This window comes from Trichoplusia ni, chromosome 22 (genome assembly GCF_003590095.1).
Source record: "Trichoplusia ni isolate ovarian cell line Hi5 chromosome 22, tn1, whole genome shotgun sequence".
Classification (NCBI taxonomy): Eukaryota; Metazoa; Arthropoda; class Insecta; order Lepidoptera; family Noctuidae; genus Trichoplusia; species Trichoplusia ni.
The window spans coordinates 5,896,172-5,919,383 of NC_039499.1; the positions used below are offsets into that span (position 1 = coordinate 5,896,172).

The window sequence follows — 23,212 nt, forward strand, 5'->3', positions numbered from 1 at the left end:
GATAAATAGATTGCTGATTGACATCTCACGTTTCATTCACTGACATTTTGGTTTGTCACTTGAAGGTGCGGCCTCATACAGCCGCTTGACGCTCGTGGCTCGTTTGCAGGGACAAATCTGGACACGTGAACCCATTTTAAAGTTCTCACGACTTGAAAAGTTGCTGCTTCATGAGATGGCTTGTCGCTCGTTTGCGGCGATAAATACGTTCATGACGCGACCATATTATGATCTGGCATCTTAAGGCGTAACCTCATGGTTGCATGGTCAAAATCACACTTGTTTCTACGTAATAGCCAGTTTACAATTAGATTATAGATATACATGTTTTGTTTTTCGGGAAATTTAAAATGGGGTCGCATCATATTTGTCGTTTGTAAGGAAATATGGCATGAGGCCGCACATTGAAGCAAGCCTCATGCAGCCGCATTTCTTTCATTTGTATCGCGTAGTGATCAGGTTTATCAGACAGATTTAAATTGCCGGTGACTCTAAATGCGGAACGTCTTATATAAAAATAAAGCAGAACACGATGAAGCTTACAAAACCAAACGTATAAAAATTTCAATATACTTTTACTATCTGTCCTAAACCCTTCAACGACGTTCGAATTTCATTCAATGATGAATGAATTCATTCACTTTTTTAATAGATGTCTAGACGACTGTTGTTGACTGACTTGACATTTTGATTGTACACAAAAGCAATACAAAAGGTTTTCAAGTTTAAAAGTGGTTTTAAAATAATTTATAGCATTGGTAATAATAAGCTCTAAAGAATTGATAGTCACAATGGAACAAGAACATAGAGATGCTATTCAGAGAAATTTTACCTCCCTTGTGGAGAGAACGGACCTCGAGTCAATGGTCACAGCACTGCATGAAAAGGGTGTATTCTCCACTCAAATGATTGAACCATACCAAGTAAGTGGTAGTTCATGTTTTATTATCATTGAATCTTCGCAAAGATAGTTCCTGAATATGGTCACTGACCTCTAACTATGAGTCATCAAGTAACTTTAGTATCAGACATAATATGATTCCACACGATTTTTTTAAATAATTACGGTATTTTTTACTAGTTATCTACACAATAACTCTAATATTAATAGAGAGTGATATTAACAAGAAAATTTAATGGTAATTCTGATCTCAATAGAATTCAGTAGCAAATTGTTATTAAACCTTCCTCTGCTGTTTTAACATGTGTCATAGAACATGACAATGACTTAAAAGATGTTTAATAATACCAACCTTTTTTATTTCCCTTTTGCCAGAACAATTATGACTCAGAAAGAGATCGTAAACGAAAACTGTACATGGATATCAAGAGGCGTGGACCTGATGCATTCAGACTGCTTGTGGAAGCCCTTGGCGAGATGGGCTACTGGGACCTGGTGCGGGACCTGGACCCAGACAGCCCATTCTCTTTCTACAGACACAGAACTTTCACACCTACCCCAAGTAAGTAAAGATACACAGAACTCATTTTGGAACCCCAAAACAAGTACTAGACAAGTCAACTAAACTCCTAGCCTTTTCCGTCACCAAACTCGCAAGTGATAATAGAAATGGTTGTTTTAATATTTTCCAGAACCCAAACCTGCAGCTGATGATGATAACTTTCGGAGCCTCAGTTCAAAAAATAAACCAAAACCTGAACCACCTAAAAGTAAGTATCATACTTAACAAACCATGTATTGTTTACAAGCACAAGCTTGTACACAGGACAACCTGGCTACAGCATACGGCAGCTACAGCAGTGACAGCATACAGCTTTTTACGTAACAAGTCTAAGTACCTATTATTATTAACTTCTCAACAGTCCAAACCTCAATTCATCTTTTATGGTGTAAGTAAGAGTTGTATTTTTGTAAATAGCTCCAGTGAACCACAATATAAAATGATGGGTATTGTTACAGCTGTCACAGTGACCTATACGCCGCCGCCCGAAGACAACGACAACGCCAGTGCGGAGGCGCTCGCAACGCCCACCTACGTCGTTAAAAAAAGCCTCAAGTTCATGGAGGATGATGACACCAAAGGTATTTTGGATGTGTCATTAATAATTTTATTAACTTACATTATCGGTACAAAAATATATCGAACTGATTTCGTATTTTATAGCATAACACTTTAGAATAGTAAAAAATAAATCCAAAGTTTTTTAAACACAAGCTTTTAAGATCTGACACAATGATGTTTATTTTTACTAAGTCCAGTACTAGTCTCTGACTGGCTTATGCCTTCTTTGTTGGGAGACATTATAACTTAAATTGGATGAATATTGCATAGCCTCACAAATATGTGGCTCAATTTCTAAAATCAAATTTATTCGTTCTTGCATTTATACCTATGTCACAATCTTTAAGATAATATTGTTATACATTAGACAGTTTTAAGTGAGCTTGTAGCATGCCTGCAGACCTGAAGCTGTACCGAACGCGCGGCCGCAAGCGCGGCGTGCTGGTGAACTTCACATACATGCAGTTCGACAACGACATCGAAGAGTTCCGCAACGGCGTGGACGTGGACTGCAACAACCTCACCTATCTGTTCAGCGAGCTGGGCTTCCGCGTCGTGCGCTACCTCAACCTTACCAAACAAGTATGTGTATCAACAACATAAAATTATCAAGAGGTCCACATGGACAACAATATATAAAATAGATTAATAAGAGCTCTGTTGCTGATAATGTAAGAAAACCTGAGTGGAATTGACCATAGCACAAAGCTGTATATCATCATATATGTATAGTCTGGCAAAGCAGTCAAAACCAGGCAACTGCATTGAACTATTATAAAAAGAGAACATTATTAGTTAACATGAATGATGTTAATAGCAAACACTCGACACGCTGAAATCGCTGAACGATGTGCTGGAGGGCGTGGAGAGCGTGTTCATCGTGGTGTCGTCACACGGCTACAAGCGCGCGCACACGTCCGACACGGACGTGCGCTGCAAGGACGGCAAGCTCATCTCGCTGTACGACATCATGACCTACTTTAACAACACTGAGATGCCCGGCCTCGTCGGCGTGCCCAAGGTCTTCATTTTCCAGATGTGCAGGTATTATTTACTACCTACTTTTTTTAATGGAGTATGCTGACTTCCAAATGAACCGAAAATATAAGAAGGGTCTTTTATATTTTCGGTAGGAATAAATCCTTGTACAAGACAGGTGTTAAAAGATGGTTTTTGCATACATTAGCTCGGGCGTAGTTATTCGGAATTGTTATTTTTTAACTTTGATTATTTAAACCCCTGAATGCTTTTTTGAAAGTTGCTGTATTCCAAGTACAACTCCAAAGTATAAAGATATTGATTTCTTATTATTTTTTTCCTGCTATGTCGAAGTAAGAAGTAACGTATGTTGTGTGTGTGGTGTAGAGGCACGAGTGCGGAGTACACGTGGCAGGCGGCGGGCGGCGCGGCGCGGCGCGAGATGCCCATGCCGCGCGGCGTGGCCGTGGACGGGCGCCCCGAGCCCCCGCGGGCCGCGCGCGGGCCCCGCCCCGGGCCCGCTGAGCCCGCGGACACGCGCACGCCGCTCTACTCCGACATCCTCATCGCGCACTCCACGCTGCCAGGTGCGCACACACTGACTTACATATATCTTTCTCTAACCTCATAGGATTAGCAGTTATTTGACGAACTTCTTTCATGGTAGTGAAAAGCAGGAACTACCCAATCTTAGTAACATTACACAAACTTCCATGTCCGTCAGGGCTGGTGGCGCACCGCGACGGCAAGCTGGGCTCGTGGTACATCCAGGCGCTGTGCGAGGTGTTCGCGGAGCGCGCGCACGACTGCCACGTGGAGAAGCTGTTCACGCTGGTGGACTCGCGCATGCAGGACAAGTTCAAGGTGCAAACCTCCTCCGTGGACCGCTGGGGCTTCAACAAGCGACTCTACCTGCACCCCGGACTCTACGAGGATGAACTCGCAGCTCCCTAACCTTCCCTGGGTAAACCTGATCTTCATAAACATTTAGATTGCTATCATGCAGATGAATTATTCCAAGAGATGATGATACAAACTGCCTCTTACATGACTCAATAAAGTATGTTGAGACATTATCGAGTTCAAACATTTTCAACATATCAGGATTATTTTATGAGCCACTCGAACTAAGAACAAAATATGATAAATAATTACTCAAATCGTGTTTAATCATGCAATAAAATGATGCGCACAATGTTTTCATTTTAACAATTTTACCAAATACTTAGCTTAGTGGGTAATGAGCGATCTTTATATAGACATAATCAATTAATCAAATTTGTACGTAATTATGAATATGAAATGTTTTCACATCTTAAAAATGGTATTGTGTGAATCTCTATAAAATTATGTTAATATCTCGAAATTATTGAATGTACGTTTGCAATCTCTTAACATTGTAAAACCGTGACTGCTACTGTGAAAATCCATCTGATTGCTTTGGCGAAGCAAACGACACAATTTTCACACATAGTATTTAATTAGGTGTTGGTCTAGCGAAGTGCTATTTTTAAGATATCGTATTTTTACTGATGTATCTATTTAGTTTTAATCGCTCTTCAGAACAACATTTAAGTTGTTTATAAAAATATTAACCCTCAAAATGTATATTTTAGAAACTGCCATTTTATAAAACATTAAAGACTCTGAGTCACCTGTTTCATTAGGTGCTAGGTTATATATTTAGAAGTATACTTCTTCATCCCACCTTGTGAGATTCTTAGTAATGTGTTTCTTCATGCTTTTATCCTTTATTAGATATACAACGAAAGGTTAGCATGTTAACATTCCTAATGTAAACAACCTATATGCATTTATATCGAAACTTGAGAAATGAGACCTTGCTCATGTATTTTATTCACAGCCCTTCCTGAACTTATTGTTAATGGTTGTAGTTTAGCAATAAATTTTATGACAAGTTGTGATAAATGTAGCCAATACAAGTTCTTTAGGCATTTTGTTATGTCGAATGTGGTATAACTACTTTAGTGTTAAGGAATATTGTATATTTTTTTACAAAATAAATAGAGATTATCAATGCTCATAGTTTTAATACCGTCACATCACATACAAAAATAGATAGAAATATTGAGAGCACAAGAATGGTTGTGTGAACCCCGCGCTATTCGCGTTACGTATCCTAAACACAGATACTTACCGACTGATCTACTGATCAGGACGACGCCGGAGGTGAGTCTCCAATATACTTTCTTTTTTATTATTGTAGACTTTACAAAAATACATGCTTTCGTATACTGGAAAATAAATGCCACCGTCTTGATGATTATAATATTCATAACGCACACATTTATGTCTAACTAATACACAACCCCCGCCTTTGACGGTAATTAAATGGTTTTCTTTGCTTACGTACGCCAGTATCAATCTCTGTCAACATAGTATGTGCTCAGACTGTTCAGAGTCAACAACTATGACATAACTTCGACAGCGGTGCTACAAAAACCAGAATTTTTCATAACAAATATATACATTTTTTATTACTTTTATAAAAGGATATAAAACTTGGAGTCTGATAGTTAATGTTAAAATATTTTAATCTCATTTTGGAATTCGTTAGCTCATAGCCTCTCCATTAGTCACATCAGATATTATTAGTCACGCAAGGATGGAAGCATGAAAAGTATAATAAATACCTATTAAGTAAACTGCGCTCACATGACATTTTACAACAATATCTTTGTGGTCACAAAATATTAAATAGCAACAAATTATTTGAGTTTTATCTCAGATTTGTGCACTATTTATTTACCAAAATATATAAAGATGTTTGTATAATTATTTCGTATGCTACTTTCTTATAGCCAACAAAGAAGTCATTTTTCTCTTATTATAAAGTGTTGAAATAATTCCTAACATTTAATGATAGTAGTTGTTGTAAAGTATCGAGTGTGGCGGGCTTCAGTAGAGTTCGCTTAGCTACCGGTCTCGCTCGCTGAGCTTGCTGAGGTTGAGTCCCGGGCGCAGGCAGCCGCCGCAGCCCGCGCCGCGCCACCCGCCCGCCAGCTCCGAGTACGAGGCCAGCTTGTCCAGCCACCGCTGCATGGGGTTCACTAGAGAGCTCTGGTAGAGCCACACGAGGACGGACGTCTTGGACCACCAAGGTTCGAACGATTTCCAGTCGTATATTACGATGGCGTCGTACCAGTTCCTCTTGGCAGCCATACTGTCCTGGTATGTCGTCCACTTCGTGCAACACTTGAAACTATCCGGGATGGTCTGCTCTTCAGGGAGGTCTAACGAAGATAGGTCCACGGTCGCATTGTTCGTGTAGAGATTCGGTTCCGGTAGCAAATTGTGCGTTATAATATCTGTATGAAGAGTGTCGAGCGGAGCGAGGCCAGCAGGGGTGGACGAGGCGGGCGACGAGGCTGGCGCCAGCAGTAGCGCAGGCGCTAGCAGCGCCAGCAGGCTGGTGACGTAGGCGAGCGCCAGCGCCGCGCAGGCCGCGCCCAGGCCCCGCGCCAGCGCCGCCAGCAGGCGCGCCTCGCTCGCCGCCGCCAAGTCGCCGTATGTGAAGAACCCGCGCAAGCGTGCCTGCTTCAGTGCCACTCGACGTTCTAGCCACGACAGCCCTGCTTCAAATGTCTTGTCGCTCACAAATACGTTCCAATCCTGAAAACAACATTTGTATTAAACAACCGAAAGTAGTGTAAATTGGTTGCAGCTGCAACTTTTTATTAAATATTTTATAATATAATATTAGTAAATTATTCGACATATAGCATACTATGGCATTAAGGAATTCCACTTCTAATTTCTTAAGCTGACTGAGCTCCAGGCCTCCGGAAGCCGCCCACTCGGAACATACCACGTCGTCGTCTTCGCCATCATCTTGTAAAAACTTGTTGCCTACCATCTATAAAAAAATAGGGTACATAATTATTTTATAACAGTTTAATCACGCGTATTTATTGGCATCGCGCCAGTGTTATACCCGGTCCCGGTATAAACGGTCCTTCATCAAGAACTTACGCGGCAGTAGTGTCGCGAATCGGGCGATATCGAATATATAATTTTTTAAAACATTACGAACAGATTAAATAAAAGTCTTATTAATATTTTAGCCAAAAATAAAACATACAGGGTTTGTTTTTTTTAGAAAGCAATGCAGGCCTATGTCTACAGTGGGCTAAGGATAGGCTGAATTGATTGAATTAATCAGTTTCTTTGGGAATTTTATGTACTTACCAAAGAAACAAGGAAGAGATCGGCAGGTGCGGCGGCGGCGAGGTAGTCGGGGTTGCAGGAGTTGAGGCGCTCGAGGTAGAGGATGGCCAGCACGAGCGCGCACGGCGACACGCACGCGCTGCGGGCGATGCTGGCGGCCGCGTCCGCGTGCAGCCGCCGCAGGGAGCGCCCGCGCTGCGACACTGACCACAGCTCACATGAGATCTCTGAAACACACATGTTGCCAAATATTATATTCATCAAATACATTGTGCTTTTGTAGTAAAACATTTTCAGCAAATTTATTTGATTACTAGAATTTATTAGATTTTGTTTGGTTTATATTTTTAAGATACTAGTGATAGCGTTATAAAGCAGATGTATAAATGTACTTCTTGAAGTTTTGACAAAATAAAGGGGAACATAGCTGACAAACAATATTACTGTTTTGGCCTCAGTTGACAAAAACAGCAGATAAAATCCCATTCTAGAATTATTTCACTGTGATATTGCTTCTTCAATATGGTAACAGTGTAATTAAAACAATTTTCATACATTGGATAAACCCTGAAAACATTACACTTTTCTTGGAGGGTAAATTAGTAAACACTTTTATGATTCATACATAAAAGATAAAAATTGGTATATTAAAAAAAAATTGATTACCAGTAACCGGTAGACTCAGGCAAGGCAGTGCTGGCAGCTGTCCATAGTATAGGGTCTTCGTGATACGCTTCAGAAACTCCTTGTGGTCACCCATGCTCTGAATATGAAACATTCTTATAAAAATATCTGATTTTACATGCATTAAGTCCATATATCAATAAGATACAAAACATATACAATTAGATCTTACAAATTAGCAAATTCTTCAATAGAGTTTAAAGATATAATAGTCAACAATTTTTATATGCCAATGTGATTTTATGCACTTTAGATAAGTACTGGTTCACGTTCACATTTAATAACACGTGAATGAACTACGCGTATTTCACTAAGTATTAAGTACAAAAACATGTTAACTATAATGAGTCTCATGTTCTGTTGATAAGCTGCAGAAGCTGGCTGACAATAAAATGCATTAGGGTACGAACAGAAATTCTGCAATAAACTCAGCTCTTTTGTTATTATAGCAGGTTAAGGTAGAGAAGGTGCATTTTCTCCGTTAAGCTAACTACACGAGTAGGCCACGACGTGACCTCTTTACGTACCTTGATCTTGGTCCTCGAACCCTCTCGTTTTCTTTTAGATATATTTGACATGTTCGCGCTAATTTTGACGGAAAACAAAAATATTTGAACTTAATATTACAAGTATTATAACGACAATTTACATATATGTAACCGGATTCTGAACAACGACGAAGCCTTTTTTTATTTTGGTTAATGTTTCAGTCAGATAAACATTACGTTATGAAGTCACGGCATCTGGCGTGAATTTTATGTATCTCATCATACATAATATTTTAATGAATAGACAAATGCATATACCTAAATCACTAGTGCAAATGAGATGAACGAATTTTCATGCTAAAAGTATGTGTAAAGAACTGAAACAGGTTTTTTGACAATTGACATTAACCCTCAGGGTTACCCACTACAACAACCAGTGTATCCAGTGTAAACTTAATGTTACAAGCCTAATATTTATAATTTTATCAGTTTTACATGTCATGTCTTTTCTTAAAACTCAGGAGTCGAATTATAATTCCCTATTACGACGAATGATCAACAATTCTGTTTTTATTTTGAAGAACAAACATAATTATTTAGTTACAATTTTACAGAGTCAAATATTTATAATTGAATCATTCTCAAGTTACTAAAACTACGCCACTTAAAAAGGTATAATTTTAATATAGTTTTCTTCCCCTGATGTCATCTCCTATGAAAACTATTCCTAAGCATCTTATTGTGGATACAAAGCACAGCATTACAGATGATCCTCAATCACTAAGAGGAGAGATGAACACTCAGTTTCATGATTATAGTGCGTATTATACTCATTATTGTCTTTTGAGAGTCTCAGACCAGAATCATAAATTCTAGCCTCTAATTTAATTTCGGTGTCATTTGCGACACAGTTTTTTATTAACTAATGCGGCTGTTAACGCTCAAGTAATGTTTGTCACTGGTTTTTGTTCCAACAAATAATTTTTGAATGATTAATTATATTTGTGAGGCGCAGTATATCGCAACACCATTGAGCTGAGATGACAGCTGTCAAACAAAATCAAGAAGACAATCGAACGCTTTTCATTCAGTTCAGAGCGATTGCATTTCCGAATGTAAATAGACGATAACATGAAATAACTAAATTGCGGCATTCAAAGTGATACAACATACGCTTTTTTATTGAGCAGACAGTAACATGTGTTTCTTATAGGAAGCGCCGGGCGCGTGAGTGTTTGCGGTGACTCGTGTCATTGATATTGATTTCTTTTATTTTCTGAGAGAACGACGCGAAAATGATTTAACCAGACCAGTGGGAGTTTCTGACCCGGTCTTCTAGTCAAGTGTGACAGTGGTGGAGACAATGTTTGGAGTTGAATGCTATGTGTGATAATGTGCAGACAAAATGAAAACTAAGAGTTTTCTGCTGTTTTCGACATCGGTGTTCGCAATAAGTATATTTCTGATAGTATTCCACTCACAGCCACCACAGTCTATCCAGAGTATAGTAACACAAACACACCAGCACATCAAAGACTTTCAGGTTTGTTCAAAAATATTATTTTTATGCAATATTTTGTATTCCCTCCTTCTAAACCAAAACTGTTTCGTATTATTTTGCTTTTAGGTTTGAGCTCCCTTTAGTCCCAGTAGTGTAAGAGATTGGAACTTAAGTAGCTATTTAAAAATTGTTATACTGTACTTGTCAGTTATGTGTTGCACATTATTTTCAAACTCTAGGTAGTTTTTAAATAATATATTTCCTTATTTATGTCTCAAAATGTAATATTTGATTACATGTATTTGTATAGTATAAGAAAACCAGGGCACTTACTGTTGGTTATCAAATTAAACCATTTATGTTGTGACTTATGAAAGTGTACAATTATGATTGTTCTGTGATGGATCTTTTAGATTAAATTGAAATATAAAATAAAAATATAAGCATTTAGTGGTCTTGTTAAATCCTAAGAAACCGTAATAGGAAGACTGTAGGTAAAACATGTCTTAGTAGAGTTAGTAGTATGATGTAAGTTGGATACCCCAGTACCTGTAACTTGTTTTGTAGCTGTATTATTAGAAGAATTTCTCAAATATGGAGTATGTCAGTCATCCAATCCAGTCAGTATCATCATAGAGTTTGTCTCACATCCCCATTATTGTCCTCTGATATGCAAATGTTTACAATAATGGTATTAATGATACAAAATGTTATTCAACACGAAACAGGCGTCATTGTCCCTGCAGGAGAACCTGCGGGATGTGGAAGAAAACCACCTGGTGCAGGAGGAGCAGTACGCGCGCCTGCTGGGGCTGGACGGGCGCCAGGAGCCGTGGCACAACACCTCCCTGCCTGCCATTGTCACCTATGCGCGGAACGACGCGCACGCGCAGGCAGTCAGCTTCGTGCGCGCCGCCGCCAAGCTGCCCTACACTGTGCTGCTCTACAATTTAGGGCTCAAACCCTATTCTTTGGCTGTTGTGAGTTAGACCTATCCACCTACAAATGCTTCATGCTCGCATCCACATGATTGCATTATTCAAAACTAAAAAGTACATACATACAAAAAAGTGATAAACTCTTATGATTTGTAAGGCAAATATTTTAATAGTCTTTACATTAGTTGAAAATGTTAATTATTTTGAATTGCCTCAGCAATATTCATATAAATTTTTATTTACACTTAGCACTTCTGTTCATTTAGAATTTATATCTTACATATTGTCAGATAGTAATACGTAAACCTATGCATGATATGGAGAAGTGATCTGCGAATTCATTCCAGGTGTCAAACTATTGCAACTCTTCGAAATGTGCCATCATCGAGCTGGACTTGGGCGCTTTCCCCTCGCACGTGAGCGACGAGAGCATCCACGCCGTCAGGCCGCTCATCATACAGGTGAGGCATCAAAACTTTAGTAACAACACAGTTTCTCTAAAAAAAAACAAATCTGTCTAGTAATGTTCTCGAGATTAATACGTTAATCCAAACAAAAATGGTATAAATATGCAAGAGGACATCGTTAACTAACTATTTTTGATTTATAGTAAAAAATACTTTGTTTTGAAAACCAAATGATATCCTCAAACAAGAATTGTGTGAACAAAAAATAATAAACTCCAAACAATAGTCCGATGTGGTGCTAAAGTATCTAGACGCGCTGACCTCGAACTGTGACTGCGACGGTCTTGACTTGGTCAACGCAAAAAATTACGATCTGTAACTTCAAATGTAAATATTAAACTTTATAGTATTTTGCAAATGAGGCAGCAGATGTCATTCGCTTACCGAAGTGATAGTTCGCAGGTTATATGTAGAGGTGTCGTCATGTACGATATGCATTAGACATTCTCAAACAATTCGTTACGTATGTTGTTAAACACATGTCAGCAGAAAATTTAGTACACTGTAAAAAAAAACGGCTGAGTGAAAAAAGTTGTCATAATAGTTCCTCCTAAAATAGTTTCCTGTGACCTCGCGAGGTTTTGCCTGACGCACTTGCTTCGTTAATTTGCAGTCACACAATAGTTTGTAGAACTAATGTTATTCTTATGTGATATAAACGAGTTTTGCGGCTAATATTAAAAGGTTTTTAACCTTGTGTGAAACTGGTAAGAGCCGACCGTTATCACTAATCCTACTTTAATTGCCCTAAATTAACTGGTTGTGAGATAGTCTAAACTTTTTACCTTATTACCGTAAAACCGCGATTTAGGCGCTTAAATGGAAATCCTACCTTTAATAATACTGATACAGGGAAGTCAACCAGTTTTTCTAACCCCTCTTACGGAAATAACTTTGAAAATCGCAATAAAGTAGAACAAAAGTGTATAACTAATATAACGAGTTGTTTATCATTCGGATACGATGTCAGACAGGTATGTGAGTTGTGTTGGTACTAAAGCGACTTATTTCCGACATAGGTACTGGTACTGCAATTAATTCGGCAAGAAAGAAATGAACCGCTGCCGCCTCACTGCGGTTTATTTTAGTAGAATAACTATCTGAATTTACAAATGCATACAGGGCAGATGTCTTACCACGACTTAATTATAATACAGTTAACACTAGTGACAACGACGATCGATGAATACTGGTAATAATAACCAAACACGAACACACCAGAAAGCGTTATTTATTCTAGTTTGATATGAGCCTGGATCTGCTGAGCCAGCCGGATCGACGGCCACCGCGGCACCCCCGCATAAAATAAAATGAAAGAACTGAGGTGAGTTTTCAGTAAAACGTGAAGTTAAGCTGAAACTAACGGGAAGGATTACTGTGATGATTTATGCTTGTCTTCAACTGTCTTGCCTTACTTGGTATAAACAAAAAATTGAAGGAAGGAAGAATAATAGGGACTTAATGTCTATGGATGTCTGCTGGGCCAGCGGCATTGTCCACAGGGGTTATCGCGGCACCGTATGCAAAGGGCAAAAATGTAAAAATGTGCACCGACTGCGGGGCAATGCATTGTATGAATAATAAATGTTTTGTTATTTACATGACAGCGTATCGTAACGTATATAGTCACGTAGATGGAATAGTTACTATATCACACACCATTACGTTATTACGAAACCTTCGAACTCGTTTGCACTGTAATTACCGTCAGAACGGCGGCGGTTGCCAGTGATTGCCTGGCGTGTCAATCTGTGGACAATCTGCATTTCCGTTATTACTAAAGTTTACTTTATGTAAGGTATTTCGTATTTGGCGCAGAAATAAAACCGACGTCACACGGCGAATTGCGGATTTTCAAATACTATTAATGTTGGAAATAATTATTTGCATTGTATTTATTGTATAGTAAACCACATTGAAATGGTATTAGAATTCGTCTAGTGACAGATGGTTTCGACTGCATCTACAGAGCGCGTCGTGTCGCGGCGTCGACCCCCGAGCAGTTAAAAATATTGCTGGATCCACGAATGCTTATCCTGAGTCTATATATCTGTGTAATGTGTATGTCACTTGAATGTTTGTAAAACCCCCTATGAAACAAGAAATAAAATCCTTAGTGTTGAAGTCGTAGAAAAAGAAAAGAAAAACAACTATAACACGACGTGAACCAAAGAGGGAAATAATTGATAAAGAGCAAACACACTTGTCAAAAAACCACTGAAACGGACATAAACGCAAAGAGAATTATGGTTGGTCTGTACTCCGTATGGGTACATAATTGATTTAATTCTTAATTTATTATTCCAGTCCGTACAACTTAACGTGTAGTTACAGAAAACCTATCATTAATCATGGCATACGTAAACAGACCCTCAATTAGGCGATTTTACATGATCAATATATTTGGGCATTATCCATAGTATAATAACTAACAAAGTGAAAGTTAAATTACCAAATAGGTACGTTCGTATCTGATCTAAACTATTATCGTGTTTTAAATATTACATTATTATTAGTCAAGACTTCATAAACTCGATATGTTTTTAAAGTAGCCAGACTGTGTCTGAATGTGACTCACTAATTCCACCGCATTTCAACTTCCGTGTGGCTCCCGTCTCGACAAGAAGGCGTGAAAGCAGCTTTAACAGTCGCAGTAATAAGAGGCTGTGTATCAATTAGCGACACGTTAGGTGTGCTACAAACGTGATGCTGACCGACCTTAGTTAACCACAGCTTATCGTGTTACACAGACCTACTAACTTCCAATTCTGTTGTTTACTCAGACAGTTGGTCTTTACGTAGTAACTGCTATCACGGAGAAATCAAAGAATTATACCGTCGTCATTCTGATATTTCTCTGATATTCCGAATTTTGATTTCAGATTCTAAACTAATATAAGTAAATTTAAAAAAGTAATGCGTTTTTTATTTTTGCGTAAATGATTTGATCCGTTAAATGCAAAATTCTGTCAATGATATCTTCAAAGTTACTCCCGTCCTCTAAATTCGATACGAGGCGCGTCGCATTCAAGCATGTTGTAATGACCGAATTTATTATAAGTGTGTCAGAGTGTTTAGATAATTGTAACGTTATCTACCTTAACAATTGGTCAGTTAACCTGCAGGGCAAGTGTTACAGCTTCCGTTACAATGAGCCGCATTACCGGAGGTTAAGGGTTACATTAATCATGTGGATTGACGTCGCCGTATCATGAAGGACCTTATAAAACTAAATTAGGTAATTAGGTTACTTGTCATGTTCCGATACGACCCGTGGATAGCTACCGGACAAACAACCACTGAATAAATGAACACGGTCGTTCAGAATGCGTTACTACTCCTATGTTTCACCATAATTTATGCCTGAACAGATATTTTGGTTTTCTTAGAATTCTCACACTATATAAGGGCTCACTTAACTATAAGGCCGTTATCCAATCAAAACCTCAAAGCATTCAGAGAGGAAATGTTAACACCAGCCTTCTCAAACATATAAAAGTTATGATAACACTTACACAGAATTAACAATTTCATTTAACTATCAGTTAAATGGTCCACTCATAGTCTTGTATATTTTTTTATTGTGCTATTATTTATTTAAATATGGTAGTCCCCTGTAGTCAAGTAGGTATGTGTCGCTGTGAATGTAAATACATGCTTTGAGGCAGCCAGCATACTATTAATCAGTAATAGGTTCATTGTAATGAAGAGTTTAATGGCAACACGTTATCAGGCGGGCGGTGAGTGGCCGCTGCCGAACAGTAGAGCGATGCGCGAGGAGGCGCCCGAGACTGGTCGAGACACGTGATCCCGAACATGTCGGGCTGACTGATATGCCTAGTACATACATAGTAGGTACATTTTAACTGGCTTAAAAAAACATTTCTAAAAAGGAATAAAGTTCAAAATTGGTCGATATTTTTAATTTACTCATAGGTACACTAGGAAAATACTACGGCATTGGTCTTAACGCAGTTTCCTTATAGATAATAGCTATGTCTGTTCATTCCGTCGAGTCTCGCCTACGCTCGTTTTAAAGAAAGTGGTTATTTAATTGAATACATTTTTAAGGCTGACCCCTGACATTTTGCATTATATCCTGGCCTAAACTCTTTGTTCTAGTAATCCCCAGCACTAATAAAAATAAATTGTTTACCACGGGTCACGCCCGGGCTATTTACTTAGCTGTAATTGCGATCCCGGGGCGCTACAATCTTGGTAACGCAAAATGTACAAACCATCAAGTTAATAGTGCTTTTAGCATAACGGCCGAGATTGTGTTTTGTTTTGTGGTCAAATTAACAGGTATTACTAAGCATAAAACGTGTTTGGCGAAACAATGAGAACGCGCAGATAGCGTAAAATAGCCACGAAGTGTATCCAGTGCGGGGGCAGCCCTGGGAGCGCCGTCTGCGTGTCTGGGCCGCTCGAACAACACACTTCTAATGACCAATATTTTGAAAAGTTGCGTTGATTCAACTGCGATATTGGGATCAGACGTCTTTAATATTAGATACTTCTTTTATACAATGCAATCTACTGAATATGAAAACTGAATCCTGCCTCGTTAAAACTGAAAACGGCTTTACTGCTTTGACTAATTTTATGTTAGAATGACGAAGATGTTGAAGAAGAGCGATCTCAGAAGCTCCAAGGAAAATAAAATCTAAATATCAAGACCCACACCGATCGTAAGACATCCACTGGAAAATGGATTCGTCTGTTGTATCTATTGTAACATTTGTAACGGAGAGCATAAAGTTTTTCATGAAAACTATCTCGTGTGGGCCGAGAGTACTTAAAACTGTATTTTGTTATTTTACTTCTGGAAATGTTGGAATATAACCTATAGTTCGATACTCCAGCGACCAAATCTCTGTAACCTAACTAACTGATCATTTATACATGTCTGCTCTATTTCGTGTTCTGGTCACGTGAAATTGGCGCGAATAATAAATCATTAAACGTATGACTTGTAGCTCGAAGGAATGTAGTTTAGATTTTGTCACGCTTCTAAAGTAATATTTCTAAATAACCCACGAATACTGTTGTTTAACCTTGGCTGTCACTAGAATATTTCTGATGGTCAAATTAAAACAATATCACTTTAACTCGGAATATGTGGTAAAATTTTATGTATAAGATCCGTGATAATTTATTTATTTGGTTTTTTCCTCTGGATACCAGCTGGGTTCAGTCCTCCGTCAGAAATATGGGATACACCGATCATTATTCATTTCATTATGAAGTACACGCATGACGTTATACTTATACTAAAGCTACAGAAAAAAATAACTGCGTAATATAATTATATGAGCTCTGTTTCAAGCGATAAAGTGCTCTAGAGTCCACGATGACTATAAATCTTATTAAATAAATATAAATCTTTTTAAATAAAATAAATATAATTTTAATTCTATGGATGTTATGTCTGAAAATAAAGTATTATTTTTTTATTATTATAAACAGAGCATCCCTTAATCTTAAGTGCAAGATGACAGCACACTGCACAGACAGGTTACTTATTGTAAAAGATAGAAGTATGACTGACTTTCTAACCCACCAATAGACATGCAAAGTATTTTTTAGCAGGCCTTCTTCGACACGTGTTTATTAAAATTGGGTTTACGCTTACTATCACCCCAAAAGACGTTAAATTGGAGATTAGCAGTTGTGGTTCTCGCGGATTCTATTTAATTAGTTATGAAAGTTAATATTTAAATTTTAAATGTATTTTATGTGATATAATCCAGTTAGTGGTTTAGCACATAAAATTTATCCTTCGCCTGACCTCGCTGAACCAATAACTAGGTTTACGAGTATCGATGCTAGATGGATATCGTCGTCCATTCATGCCTTCTCGTTCGTCCTTTTCATGCCCCGATGAGGGTCGAACTCAATCTCGCCTCACAGCTATTTATTAGAGACGTGATAGATTAAAACTTAACTAACTTAACTTAAAACTTCATGTCCTGTGCCGACAAGATTTAACTTTAGAGCCGCAAATCAAGCTACAGCCGCTACGAGCACCAGCTTTACTAATGGGCATTTATAGGCATATAGTTAAATCTAAATATGAGATTGAGGAGCTCGTGGTTAAACTATCCTTGACGTGGTCGGTCAGTAGATGGATGACCATCTTTGTCATGACGAATTCCTCCGTGTTTCGGAATTCACGTTACATTGTGGGTCCCAGGTGTTATTCTTACATCTTTGACAGTCGTTACAGGTAGTCAGAACTGTCAGAAGCTAGAAAGTCTGACAACCAGTCTTACTAAGGGGTATTGTGTTGCCCATGTTACTGGGTGGAAGAGGTCAGATAGGCTCCTTGCGAAACACTGTTACTTAGCTCAATCTGGTTATACTGGAAGCAGATCTCAACATTATTAGGAAAAAGCTTGGAAGACGACGAAGTTAAATCTAGATATGGATTCTAGCAATAATGATGATACATTAATGGATCACTTTGAAATGATCAGACCACTTAGGAAGCGGTGAAGGGTGGCGGATACGGATCGTGCTAGTTTGCTTTTTTTTTATAGTGAGGTGTAAATATGTTGTTGCAGCACGCGCTGAGCCGCGTGGGTGGCGTAGTGTTCTGCGAGGCGTCGCAGCGCTGGGCGGGCTCGGCGGGCGAGCTGGCGGCGCTGTGGGCGCGCGCGGCGGCCGGCGCCGGCGTGCTGGCCTGGCCGCGCCGCGCCGCCGTCACCAGCCTCACGCACCCTCGCATGTTCCACTACTTCCACGCCAACATCGACGACTTTCTCTTCGTGCAGATGCTCGACCTCACGCGCCTCGTCGTCGTCAACAAGCCCGCCGTCACCGACATCATGCGCCCCTGGATCCAGTGCGCGCTCACACTTGAATGTATCATGCCCTTAGGTGAGTACCTACATCTATAACGCATGCTACTTGCGTGTCGCATGAGATGTGTTTCGGATGCTTACCCGGGGTGTGTGGTCGCAGGTGCTCAGTCGGTGGGGTGCAGGTTCGACAAGAAGCCGCAGTACCGGTACTCGGGCTGCCACGGGCAGGACGCGTCCGCGCTGAGCATCGTGCTGGGGCTGCGCTCGGGCTTCGAGGAGAGCTCGTACGCGGTGCGGGCGGGGCGCGCGCGCTGGCGCAGCGTGGCCGAGGCGGCGGCGCGCGCCGAGCTGGCCGCGCTGCTGCGCAACTCCACCGACAGCGACGAGCGCACCGAGCACAGCGCGGACCCGCTCACCGCGCACGCCGCCGCCGCCGCCGCGCTCTGAGCAAGGACTAATATACATATTTATTGATTTTTAAACTTTGAAACGACAACTAATGTTAAGATGATAATTCGATGTGTTAGTGAGACCAAAATTATTCATTATTAAATATCATTCCATTTGTTAAAATTACGCCAAAAAGTAGGAATTTTGTTAATTGAATTTTGAAAATTCGTGGAGTGTTAGTAAATTAGTTAAATAATTATTAGTAGAATAAGTACAAGAATTATATTTAAAAGATGAATAACAGCAATTCAATAATGACTCATTAAATTTGGTAAGGGGGATTCGTAATCCGTACTGTGGAGTCATATATCATGCTACGCGCGCGACTAAGTTCACTAAGTAGTTCTCCTACAATCAATACTGAGTACAGTGAGTACAGCAACTCATACATGTAGTATGAGTTGGTGTTGCCTCGGACGACGTCGCGCTCCGGCTACAGACACGGTGAGCCGCCTCACGTCAGTGCGTGAAGCAGCGCCCATCTATCACCATCAGCCGATGATCCCAGTGCGTGTCGCACCTTACGTCAAATGCCATATCGGGTACAAAATAAAGTTGTTTTCTTTAAGTATATTATGAGGAATCTCGCGACATGATTGTTACCTAAGTCAATTGTTTGTATTGATATCTAAATTCTAAATGTTTATAGCAGTATTATTTGTTAAATGAGTTCATTTATTAGGACAATTAAGTGGCTCGCCTTCTGAGGCGGCCGCTGTACACGTAGCGGTGTGGATCGATACGTGATAAGCTATCGTTTACCATTTGTTATAGTAGTATTAGTATTATTTATTCAGTTACAAAATAATACGCACGTTAGAGCGGCGTGGGCGGCTCGGCGCTCGTTCTACTTGGCAACAGCCGCGAGCGAGCGCCGCGCCGGAATATTCCTCACATGGACGTGCTCGAGCTTACTAAACCGAGCAAATGTTATTCTAACTTCTACATACTTTGTTGATAAATATTCATTTATAGGGAAGAATTGTAAGCAATCACAGAGCAGTTAGTAGCCATATATACTGGTTTCGTGATAGTATAACACATGTGCTACACATATCTATCCTTTTGGATATGTCCGGGCGAGCCCAGCTACTATTGTTATCTGTGACTATTGCTGTGGCACGTCACTTCAGGAATATTCCCGTTAACGTTTAGAACACGCCGACTCCCACTCCATCCCAGTGTAACTCACGTAACTGTTTACAGTACCCGTCTCGCGGTACTCCCACATCGTCACCCATGCGGCGTTACTGATGTCGTAATGTCTATGATATTGACGTCACTTCTCCATTCTTCGTTGGTTTCAAATTATGCTCTGCAAAAGAAGATTCAAGTACAAACTAATTTAATGCGAATTATAATCATGTTTTAATTACTATCTTGAGCGCTCACAGTTAAGGCGTTCTGAAAATTGAGTTTTATCTTTACTCCATACAAAATATGGGCCAAAACTAACAAAGTATTCATTAGTAGCTTCGTAAACAATTGCGATACGATTTCCTGAATTAGATGGTAACGCTTCGTAGGTTCTTCACGTATGTCTGGTTTAATATAATTGTATATCAAAGTAAATTAATTAAAGGCTTAGCTATAGGAGCAGCGTGTAACATGGGGGCAGAGGTAAAACTCATTTATTACTGACGAACAAGTCGAATGAAGGAGGTTTAATATAATGTTTTCGACAGCTGTGAATTTATCTAGGATCTTATTTATGTATTCATTTGTACATAGAGAATTGTACATTAGACTATTATAGTAAACGTAGTGCTCCAATTTTTCGTAAAATACTTAGTTATAATATAGCTATCGTACGGTCGTTTGACGGTCGGCGTGTATTTAGCATTTTTATTGCTATTCATTAGCAGTTCGCGCATTGATACTCATTAGTCATAATTATATGTACGAGCCTTTATCGAGCAATATTATATTTTTACATTAAGTACGCAAGTGGGGCATTTGATCGAGCTATTTGGCAGGCATTTGAATTGTTTAAACACTTTTTAGAAATAGTGTAGGTCGAGTAAACACGTGTTAGCAATAACGAATACGTATGACAAGTGTTGCGGCGGCGGGCGCCGGCAGCCCGGCGGGTAGTGGTCGGCGATACATTATATTTTATACAACCATTAAAATATTATTCTCACTCGTATAAGTATTGCTCTTGTAACGAACGGTGCATATCGGTGTTTTATTTTTATATACATTTATTTAACACCAGGTTTGGTTGTGAAATGGTTATCAATTTAGTTACTTACGCACGACTTATTTATTTTGCAACGTCCAATGTGATACGCGTGTACGTTTATTGACCTAAAATTTATATGTATTTACAAACAGGTTTTATATAAATTAAAACCAGTGATTATTGTAGTATTGATATCCCACATGACATATAATTTACAGTACTTAAAGACTCCACTCCACCATGAATACTAGAGAAGCATTGTTAAATGTATGTTATAATTTCATCCATTAATTCATAAAGTGCATGATTATCAAATATATGAACAATTTTGTGTAGACCTATACAGATTTATTTGAAGTATTTTCGAATGTATCATCTAATGTAAGGATTTCATCGTTGCATAACGCAGCTTAGTGTGACCAAACTGAATCAAGTTGCCTACGCTCGGTGAATCTCGATATAAATTGTAAAATATCTCTTAATAATCTTTATTTTTTCCAAACACATTAGCCGCATACCATGGTTCAGGAATCTACGTGATACTTGTCAATTTGATAAGGAAACCTTTTAACTGTCCTAAAATATAGGTACGCGGTGCGTTATGTGTTATTCCTGTGAAAGGGTAAATGTATGCCAGACTTATGCTCATGAAGCAAGCAATATTATATTCCGGCAGTCAAAGTGGGTAACTTATAAGAGACCCCCGTAGCAATTAAAGCCGTATGTAAGCCCTATTCGATACACATTTCGTTAGTAATGAGATGCTGAGAGCTACGAGTTGCGCACAGCTCTTGTCACTGGTTACTGTTGCGTCGCGCATGTCGTTTCATTCACTAGTTTATAATGAGATCTAGTCCTAATGCTAATACGTAAAATCATTACAAATTACAAAAAAAAAACAACTCTAAACGACTTCATATTCACACCATCGGCGCCGCCTCAGCGCTAAATGCAATAAAGTTGTGATTTATGATACGTTTACACGTTTTGATGCTCTACGCGACTATTAAAAGCTTTTCCATGAAAAAATACTTAAATAATATTAAAAGCAAGGGTGTTAGTAGCGCAATCTGCATTTTACTACTTAATAGTTTAATACATGCCTGCGTTAATCAGTCACTGTTTGAAGCAGGCTACGCTTTAGAATATTTTGTCTAAGTGTGTGAGAGACCTACAGACAAAATCAAAAAACCATTTAATGCATACTTTTGATGTGAACATACTCTTACGAATAGAATTCGTATTAAATTTATACAGTTTTATCCACGTTTATATGACCACGTTTGGAATTAGTATTATGCCAGATGCATCACATTGTTGTGATAACATTAAAATATTAGCTGTAAGGGTTTTCCATGTAGATAACGATAGACAATCTTGCTGATATGCAGTCTAAACCAACATTGCAAAACGGAGTATTTGTATAGTTTCCTCGCACTCTGCCTCTAGTTAGGTGTAATTATAAAATTATATTGAAATGCAACTGTTGTGATTATTATTTTGTACGTTATTTTTAGACGTGATACTTACCGTTATTTGCAGGCCGAATGCTTAATTAGGCTGGGACATAACAACATTGGCACTTATAAGTACATTTTATAAAGATTTTGTTATGTTGAAACTATAATCTATTTTTTTAATATAAGTACATACCAAATTATTTTTTGTAACTTTTATAAATGTAATAATTAACCTTTTATAAATATGTTCAGAACTGGTGTAATGTGATATATCAATTACCAACCATAATAAAATCCTAATGAATAACAAAGATTTTGGTAAGGAGGCGCGGTGCCGGGAGGGTGACTCCTTACGGGCCGCGGTGAGCTCGCTGTGGCGGCGAACGGTTATCCTTCACCATTTCCGTGCATTATTTATACCATTATTTGAACAGTTTAACACTTATGTGCATGTTCGATGTGAAATGCTTCTGAAAACAAATAATTAAATATGTATCGACTAGTAACGATGCACTGTTGTTATTTATTGTCATTACTTTTACTGGGTCTGAGATCTGACTAAATGATTTGTTACCAACATTTCTTTTAAATTTTTTAAGGCTATTTTTCTTTGTCTAGTTAATAAGTATGTTCCATAAATCTTATGGTTGAAATTCATAATGAGTAAGCTTATCAAAATACTACCTACTCAGACCAAATTGACAAAAATGAACAATAATAATTGTGTAACTGGGTATCTATGTAAAATAATTGGTGTTTTTGTAACAGCTCTGTAAAATATTTTTCTATTGCATAATTGCATAATTACATAACACTGTAATGAAAGTGTGCATGTTGACGCAACAGTTGCATTTCCCGCGTGTCCCGCTCCGCGCGGTCGTGCGCGCGCTCGGCACGACCTCGGACCATGTTTAGCGTATTTTTCAAACAAATGCAGCTTTTACATACGCATATCTTTATCGACAAGTGATAATTATTTATTAAACGATGATTACAAAATTGAATATTTGTTTTATTTCTATGTAAACTTCCAAAAGCAGAGT

General features: G+C 38.8%; 3 protein-coding genes across 5 annotated transcripts; 2 read left to right on the top strand and 1 right to left on the bottom strand.

The window, feature by feature from the left end:
- The first annotated feature begins 635 nt into the window (after positions 1-635).
- Positions 636-5,041, top strand: LOC113504482 (caspase Dronc). Its single transcript, XM_026886787.1, has 8 exons — positions 636-923; positions 1,277-1,463; positions 1,594-1,671; positions 1,922-2,044; positions 2,425-2,606; positions 2,842-3,068; positions 3,390-3,589; positions 3,727-5,041. The coding sequence occupies exons 1-8, from the start codon at positions 792-794 to the stop codon at positions 3,954-3,956; spliced, it is 1,359 nt and encodes a 452-aa protein (XP_026742588.1). The 5' UTR covers positions 636-791; the 3' UTR covers positions 3,957-5,041.
- On the bottom strand, positions 5,037-8,647 carry LOC113504483 (protein CNPPD1). Of its 3 annotated transcripts, none has more exons than XM_026886788.1 (5): positions 8,402-8,647; positions 7,857-7,953; positions 7,212-7,417; positions 6,751-6,879; positions 5,037-6,635 (listed from the first exon to the last, which is right to left on the bottom strand). In XM_026886788.1, the coding sequence occupies exons 1-5, from the start codon at positions 8,450-8,452 to the stop codon at positions 5,940-5,942; spliced, it is 1,179 nt and encodes a 392-aa protein (XP_026742589.1). In that variant the 5' UTR covers positions 8,453-8,647; the 3' UTR covers positions 5,037-5,939. The 3 variants fall into 3 exon arrangements, with proteins under 3 accessions (XP_026742589.1, XP_026742591.1, XP_026742590.1); XM_026886790.1 differs by lacking the exon at positions 8,402-8,647 and adding an exon at positions 8,285-8,371; XM_026886789.1 differs by lacking the exon at positions 8,402-8,647 and adding an exon at positions 8,047-8,277.
- A 528-nt stretch (positions 8,648-9,175) lies between these two features.
- Positions 9,176-23,173, top strand: LOC113504484. The gene is made up of 5 exons (XM_026886791.1): positions 9,176-9,905; positions 10,592-10,843; positions 11,149-11,262; positions 17,835-18,150; positions 18,235-23,173. Exons 1-5 carry the CDS (start codon positions 9,768-9,770, stop codon positions 18,519-18,521), a joined length of 1,107 nt encoding a protein of 368 aa, XP_026742592.1. The 5' UTR covers positions 9,176-9,767; the 3' UTR covers positions 18,522-23,173.
- Positions 23,174-23,212: the final 39 nt, after the last annotated feature.